At 41.0% G+C, this 8,567-nt stretch overlaps 1 protein-coding gene across 3 annotated transcripts; it reads right to left on the bottom strand.

Annotated features, from left to right (window-relative positions):
- Window positions 1-384: 384 nt before the first annotated feature.
- On the bottom strand, window positions 385-8,300 carry LOC123752974 (ficolin-2-like). Of its 3 annotated transcripts, none has more exons than XM_045734988.2 (3): window positions 8,174-8,300; window positions 5,563-6,192; window positions 385-1,259 (listed from the first exon to the last, which is right to left on the bottom strand). In XM_045734988.2, the coding sequence occupies exons 2-3, from the start codon at window positions 6,177-6,179 to the stop codon at window positions 1,094-1,096; spliced, it is 783 nt and encodes a 260-aa protein (XP_045590944.2). In that variant the 5' UTR covers window positions 6,180-6,192; window positions 8,174-8,300; the 3' UTR covers window positions 385-1,093. The 3 variants fall into 3 exon arrangements, with proteins under 3 accessions (XP_045590944.2, XP_045590941.2, XP_045590943.2); XM_045734985.2 differs by having other exon boundaries at window positions 8,140-8,251; XM_045734987.2 differs by having other exon boundaries at window positions 8,072-8,208.
- Window positions 8,301-8,567: the final 267 nt, after the last annotated feature.

Genomic DNA, 8,567 nt, shown 5'->3' with positions numbered 1-8,567 from the left:
TATATATATATATATATATATATATATATATATATATATATATATATATATATATTTATATATATATATATATATATATATATATATATATATATATATATATATATATATATATATATATATTTATATATATATATATATATATATATATATATATATATATATATATATATATTATTATATATAATCAATTTCTAATAGTAATAATCCGCAGGAAACAAACATCCTGTCAAGACTGCTAGATATATGGTGGCTCTCAGGAAAATTTTTTCATTATTCCCTAGTATTTTATACATTAAGAAGGGATCAAGCATAAACTTTATAATTTGTGATCTGAATGATCAGTTAATTGCCATATGTGTAGGTCTCTAATTCAAAAACAAATCTTCATATATTTTTATTCAATCAAAATTTTACAGCTGTAGCAACTAATAAAGTTGAAGAAAATTAATTTGGATGCAGGTATTTAACTGACTGAACAATTCAAGAGAACAATGGAGAATTTTCAGTCTGGGAACATTTTAGTTCTCACGTCAGGTTAACAATCAATAATGAACACTTTGATTTCAACAGTTTCATGAGAGATAGTGAATAACAATAAACAAATTTTAATTATTCCATATAACCTCATTAATGTAACAGGTGTCCTAATATTTTACTAGTGAGGTTGTGTGGAATTATATGAATTTTGTTTTATCCATTATTCCTACTCAGGATATCGACTAGTACATCTGGCGAGATTTTATATGAAAGACAAAATTTGCCCTTAAAGATGCATGAAGAAATAAATACCATTGTTGTGACTTATCAAAATATGAATTTTATTTTCAAAATTTCACCAGATGTACTTTCTTACGTGCTGACTACAATATTAAAAATCTGTAAACTAATAATTTAACAGTATAATTCTACAGTCCTGCATACAAAACCGATTCTTTTATAACCATAATATATGGATGTATCTCCCAGAGATCATTCACTAGATGTACTAGTGTAAGAATATTTGTAATACATCAGGTTATTTTGTGTTTCACATTGTATAAGTAGTAATTTTCTGTAATCACTTTCACTTTTTATAATGCTTTACAAGACCTTAGTATGCTGGTCTGATCTTCATCTCGGTTCTCTTGAGGGAGTAGTGATGACCTCGAAAAGGATACCAGTTGACACCGTCGGCATAAGAGGTGTGGTTACCTTTGTGATATTTTCCATTTAGGTTTGACGAATGACAGCTCGTGTACCACCAAGCGCCCAAGTGACTGAAATCAAATTATCATCTTAACAACATTCCATTATATCAACATACAAACATTATGCTTGTACAAGAATGTAAGAACAATATATTTTACGGATATTTTGTATGGAACATTCATTATTTAAACAAATTTTCTGTTCTTATATTACAGTAAGAAGTTTAATACCAAGTACTGCAATGTTATTGGAGTTTGTTAGGCAACATTTCTGAGATAATTATTTTGAGAGGGATTAGTCGTTTTCATTATTTACTTAGAGGATAAAGTAGTAATTAAATTAACTGCATATATATATATATATATATATATATATATATATATATATATATATATATATATATGCGAACAAGCCTGAATGGTCCCCAGGACATATGCAACTGAAAACTCACACCCCAGAAGTGACTCGAACCCATACTCCCAGAAGCAACGCATCTGGTATGTACAAGACGCCTTAATCCACTTGACCATCACGACCGGACAAAATGAGGTGATAGCCGAGGCTATTTGAACCACCCCACCGCCGGCACTCGGATAGTTATCTTGGGCATAGCATTTTACCAAATCACCTCATTCTTTGGGGCAACACGTGAGGAACACAAATGCGAACAAGCCTGAATGGTCCCCAGGACATATGCAACTGAAAACTCACACCCCAGAAGTGACTCGAACCCATACTCCCAGAAGCAACGCATCTGGTATGTACAAGACGCCTTAATCCACTTGACCATCACGACCGGACAAAATGAGGTGATAGCCGAGGCTATTTGAACCACCCCACCGCCGGCACTCGGATAGTTATCTTGGGCATAGCATTTTACCAAATCACCTCATTCTTTGGGGCAACACGTGAGGAACACAAATGCGAACAAGCCTGAATGGTCCCCAGGACATATGCAACTGAAAACTCACACCCCAGAAGTGACTCGAACCCATACTCCCAGAAGCAACGCATCTGGTATGTACAAGACGCCTTAATCCACTTGACCATCACGACCGGACAAAATGAGGTGATAGCCGAGGCTATTTGAACCACCCCACCGCCGGCACTCGGATAGTTATCTTGGGCATAGCATTTTACCAAATCACCTCATTCTTTGGGGCAACACGTGAGGAACACAAATGCGAACAAGCCTGAATGGTCCCCAGGACATATGCAACTGAAAACTCACACCCCAGAAGTGACTCGAACCCATACTCCCAGAAGCAACGCATCTGGTATGTACAAGACGCCTTAATCCACTTGACCATCACGACCGGACAAAATGAGGTGATAGCCGAGGCTATTTGAACCACCCCACCGCCGGCACTCGGATAGTTATCTTGGGCATAGCATTTTACCAAATCACCTCATTCTTTGGGGCAACACGTGAGGAACACAAATGCGAACAAGCCTGAATGGTCCCCAGGACATATGCAACTGAAAACTCACACCCCAGAAGTGACTCGAACCCATACTCCCAGAAGCAACGCATCTGGTATGTACAAGACGCCTTAATCCACTTGACCATCACGACCGGACAAAATGAGGTGATAGCCGAGGCTATATCACCTCATTTTGTCCGGTCGTGATGGTCAAGTGGATTAAGGCGTCTTGTACATACCAGATGCGTTGCTTCTGGGAGTATGGGTTCGAGTCACTTCTGGGGTGTGAGTTTTCAGTTGCATATGTCCTGGGGACCATTCAGGCTTGTTCGCATTTGTGTTCCTCACGTGTTGCCCCAAAGAATGAGGTGATTTGGTAAAATGCTATGCCCAAGATAACTATCCGAGTGCCGGCGGTGGGGTGGTTCAAATAGCCTCGGCTATCACCTCATTTTGTCCGGTCGTGATGGTCAAGTGGATTAAGGCGTCTTGTACATACCAGATGCGTTGCTTCTGGGAGTATGGGTTCGAGTCACTTCTGGGGTGTGAGTTTTCAGTTGCATATGTCCTGGGGACCATTCAGGCTTGTTCGCATTTGTGTTCCTCACGTGTTGCCCCAAAGAATGAGGTGATTTGGTAAAATGCTATGCCCAAGATAACTATCCGAGTGCCGGCGGTGGGGTGGTTCAAATAGCCTCGGCTATCACCTCATTTTGTCCGGTCGTGATGGTCAAGTGGATTAAGGCGTCTTGTACATACCAGATGCGTTGCTTCTGGGAGTATGGGTTCGAGTCACTTCTGGGGTGTGAGTTTTCAGTTGCATATGTCCTGGGGACCATTCAGGCTTGTTCGCATTTGTGTTCCTCACGTGTTGCCCCAAAGAATGAGGTGATTTGGTAAAATGCTATGCCCAAGATAACTATCCGAGTGCCGGCGGTGGGGTGGTTCAAATAGCCTCGGCTATCACCTCATTTTGTCCGGTCGTGATGGTCAAGTGGATTAAGGCGTCTTGTACATACCAGATGCGTTGCTTCTGGGAGTATGGGTTCGAGTCACTTCTGGGGTGTGAGTTTTCAGTTGCATATGTCCTGGGGACCATTCAGGCTTGTTCGCATTTGTGTTCCTCACGTGTTGCCCCAAAGAATGAGGTGATTTGGTAAAATGCTATGCCCAAGATAACTATCCGAGTGCCGGCGGTGGGGTGGTTCAAATAGCCTCGGCTATCACCTCATTTTGTCCGGTCGTGATGGTCAAGTGGATTAAGGCGTCTTGTACATACCAGATGCGTTGCTTCTGGGAGTATGGGTTCGAGTCACTTCTGGGGTGTGAGTTTTCAGTTGCATATGTCCTGGGGACCATTCAGGCTTGTTCGCATTTGTGTTCCTCACGTGTTGCCCCAAAGAATGAGGTGATTTGGTAAAATGCTATGCCCAAGATAACTATCCGAGTGCCGGCGGTGGGGTGGTTCAAATAGCCTCGGCTATCACCTCATTTTGTCCGGTCGTGATGGTCAAGTGGATTAAGGCGTCTTGTACATACCAGATGCGTTGCTTCTGGGAGTATGGGTTCGAGTCACTTCTGGGGTGTGAGTTTTCAGTTATATATATATATATATATATATATATATATATATATATATATATATATATATATATATATATATATATATATATATATATATATACTTTAGATGGAACTTTGTGTTATAGACAGTTTTCATGATCATCATCAATGGTGAAACTTAGATCATGGTGTGTAGAAATGTGATGAACACTGCTGAGGAGTTTATTACTTTCAATGTGTGGAGTTCAGTTAAATGTTGCATAAAGTGTCTTTGTAGGAAGTGGTTCATATGTGCACGTTAAATATACAACCAGTAATTAGTTATTTGTGTGTGTGTGAAAAGTCATCTTTGTTATTCAACATATACACAGACAGGATGATTAGTGAGGTCAAGGTAAGACTCAAGAAGGGGGTTATGAACTTAGTTTATAGAACAAACACAAGTAATGTATGGTATCCAGAGAATAATATACATAACACATGCAGACAAGTCAGTATTTTTACCAGTTAGAGGTTCATGTAGCTACTCTTTCACTCGCACTATGTCTGTTCATCTTTTCAATCTACTCTATCCTTTCTTCACCAGTCTGTCAATTGTTTCATGACTATGGTCAAACCATCTCGATAAAGTATATAGTACAGTATACTCGATCTGGTGATGTACAAACTTTTGGACACTGAATCTTTCCATTAAAATTGAATCACTTGCCCAGTCTATTCTCCAAACAACACGTGCATCTCTATTTTTAATTTCTACTGGTCCAGTTATTTGTTTATGTTCTTTCCACATATATGGTTGTTCAAAGTACAGCCATTAATTTATGGTTGTACACCTGCTCAGTCCAGCTAGAGTCGCAAATTTGTATACATTTGTTATAATCAAAATATCACCATAATAAAGTCCTGACAGGTGAAATTTAATTTTCCATAAAGCATAATATAAATTTGGTGTTATGTATATACTTTGTGAACTTGCAACGTAACACTAGTTTTTTAATTCGGATATATAATGTTAAAGTGTGTATGAGTATTTTTGTCCAAAATGTATTTGGAACAGAAGGCACCCTCATGTCCACTAAATGATACCCATGTTTAGGTCACAGATTGTGCTATAATTTAAAATTGCACCACGTTTTACCTGATGTTGTGTAACATTATATACAGCTGTGCTTTAAATTTTATAACAAAATTCTAAATATAGAGCTTTGGAGCTCTAAGAGTTCGTGGAGAATTATGAATTCTTCTTTGCAAATATTGCATTCTCAAAATATATTAACGATAAAACATGAAGGAATGTTGGTTAACACCTGAACATATTAACCACTTCCAGTTTCTCTTCATTCAAATACAAGCACACAGATGTACAATATTTTAGTGATCTTACCTTACAGCACAGTTTCCTCCAAAAGTGTCAAGATCCTTATCCTTGGTAGTAAATCTCTGGCCATTGACAAAGCTGAAGCCATCACCAGCATCTCCAGTATACCCATTAACCTCAACTTTATAAGAGGCACTCCTGTCATGGACATAAAAGAATTGGTACTGTGCCCATCGGATGGCATTGTCAAAGTCTGCCAGGTCAAAGTGTATTTGGTTGAGTGTCTGCTCAGTGAGAGCGTGAATGTGGTCGAGTCCAAGCCAAAACTCGCCAGAGAGATTACCAAAGCCCAAGGCGTATTCCATCCATGTGCGGTAGAATTCTTCCCGCGGGAGTATATCTTCTCGACGCTGAATTACAGTCCATCCTCCTCCATTAGAGTCCATATCACAATAGACACGAACAGGACGTTTTGGGCAGCAGTCGTACGGATAGATGGTGTAAACACCACTGGTCTTGTGGCCGTGATCTTGCAGTTCACGGCAATTACGATTTTGGAAGCCAACCCCTAGCCACAAAGGCTCTGTCAGGTACGAATTAACAATGGTGTCCTCTGCCGCCACCACCACAAACATACTCCATGTACCCACTAACACCAGCATCCACAGTGGCTTGCCCATCATCCACTAGATAAACCTGAAATATATGAGATTAATAAATACTTATTTTTAAAAGTCATCAAGTATAGTTCCTCTATTATACTTTATGTGTTACCTGACATTGTTCAGGCAACGGAGGTCAACTGGGTCGACGTAGTGCTTTAATCAATCTAGCATGAAGGCTGACACTAAATAACTTCTGACTCACCAGTCCAGAGATCTAGGAACTTGGCCAGCCACCTGCCAACAATTTCACTGAGGGGAGCCACAATGGGACTGACCCCAACCTGACCACGTTGGGGTCAGGTTGGGGTCAGGGCACACAACCTACAGCAATCACTGTGCGAAGTTGGATCAGGGTAGTCTCCAAACATCAGGCTTCAGACTCCGTAGTATAGGTGTATGCAAGGCAACATACATTGCTTTCATATCCTAGACCAGTGATGCAAGTAAATTTGTGAGATCTTTCCAGAGCACTTAAGAGACTATTGGGATTCAGATCCTAAATTCACCGAAGGAGTCAGCCAATGGGATACTCTTGCAGGCTCTACACGCCAACTCCAGATGACTGCAATAGGCTCATAATGGAGAACATTGCACCAGCAATGCTGGAGGCAGCTTCTGGAAAGAATACAGCATTCCTAACTGTGCAAGCCCCTCATGTTGGGGACTTCCTGTTGGCTGTCCCTAATTCCACCTTTGGCACCCATCTGGGCCATCAGGCCTTATTTATTGGTGTTGCTCTGATCTTTGCCATCCCTATCTCCACCGATTACTGGTGTATCTGCAACTATTCATTAACAGACCAATGTGGCAACCATATCTTGAGTTATCTTGAGTTATCTTGAGATGATTTCGGGGCTTTAGTGTCCCCGCGGCCCGGTCCTCGACCAGGCCTCCACCCCCAGGAAGCAGCCCGTGACAGCTGACTAACACCCAGGTACCTATTTTACTGCTAGGTAACAGGGGCATAGGGTGAAAGAAACTCTGCCCATTGTTTCTCGCCGGCGCCCGGGATCGACCCCGGGACTACAGGATCACAAGTCCAGCGTGCTGTCCGCTCGGCCGACCGGCTCCCATGGTCACATATGTAACAATTCAGGAAGATTGACAAACATAAAACAGTCAATGACATTACGAGGGTTGACTACAGCCGAGTGTCCAGCACAAAGGGAGCCTCAAATGTGCAGACCTAACAACAATCACAAGTGCCCGAATGGAGCTACCCTGTAACCTTGGAGGGATGACAAATAGGTTGTGTGGGACTTCATGTGTGCATCTATATTGGCTAATACCAAACTATGGCACATTTAAACTGAAGGTGGTGGGGCTGCCACCTTCAGAGAGACTAAGAAAACCATTAAGTATGTGAACTTTAGCTCAGGACTGCCGTGGGTGAACTGATTCCTGTCGCCCAAGAAACCACCCACATCACTTCTGCGGACTAAAATGTGATTAGTAAGACAGAACCGCCGTTTGGAAAGGCAGAGTCAAAGAACTAACAGCTGAATCCATCAAGCACAAATAGATGAATACAAATAGGGTTATTGCACACTACTCAAACACCAGTAAACTATTTTAAGTGAAGGTTTCAACTATTTTAAATAAAGGTATTGCTGTAATGTATACCTTGTCATGGTTGGGACCCAAACCTTACTGTCTCCTTCCACTCTGTACATAACTTAGTAAAACATAAATTAAATAGGGATCATATATGATACAGCTTTCCACCGGGGAAACAAAAAATGGGCCGGGTGCGCGCAACAGATGGCGTTGACATCGTCACACCTCCCTTCCAAAAAGAATTAAAGTCGGGTGTTAAAATGGGCGGGTCGATATTCACTCGGTCAGGGGTGGTGTAACAATTAATATCAATTACTACTACTACTATAATGAGCTAAAAATTAAACACTTGCCGAGGGGAGACCTGGCATGTAGTTAAACACTTGTCAAGAGTGGACACAGTATCTTGTTCAATACTTGCCGAGGGTTAACCCGGTACGTGGTTCAACACTCACAGCTTGCGAGGGTAGAGGTTATGTTGGAGATGAAATGAGGCTGTGCCGCTATATATATAGTGGTGCTCATTGTGTTTCTCTCACGTCTCGCCTAATACAATGTAAAGTCTGTCCTGACATTCTCAGAAAGAACTCCTCTGCCCCGCCTACCACCTTGGGAAACCCTGCTAGGTTGGGGAATCCACACATTCTCCATCTCCACAATCCACCCAAATTTTATTGTAGTAATTATTTTTTTCTTGTAACTTTGACTGGTCAGTATAAACACGGTGTTGCTTCTTACAAGTCGGCATTCGGTCAACGACAGTAAGTGTTTGGACGGTGTCTCTTTATTCCTATTCCAGCTTCTATCCTGCCATCATTCCACTTCCAAGTGCTATATCATAATGCTGGC

Source organism: Procambarus clarkii, chromosome 83 (assembly GCF_040958095.1).
Source record: "Procambarus clarkii isolate CNS0578487 chromosome 83, FALCON_Pclarkii_2.0, whole genome shotgun sequence".
Lineage (NCBI taxonomy): Eukaryota > Metazoa > Arthropoda > Malacostraca > Decapoda > Cambaridae > Procambarus > Procambarus clarkii.
This window is presented reverse-complemented; position numbering and strand designations above follow the sequence as displayed.

Excerpts from the sequence above, each read along its gene's own strand:
- LOC123752974 (XM_045734988.2), bottom strand. The coding sequence starts at position 6,179 with ATGATGGGCAAGCCACTGTGGATGCTGGTGTTAGTGGGTACATGGAGT. Across the intron at positions 1,260-5,562 it reads GGAGGAAACTGTGCTGTAAG|TCACTTGGGCGCTTGGTGGT; the intron begins GTAAGATCACTA and ends ATTTGATTTCAG.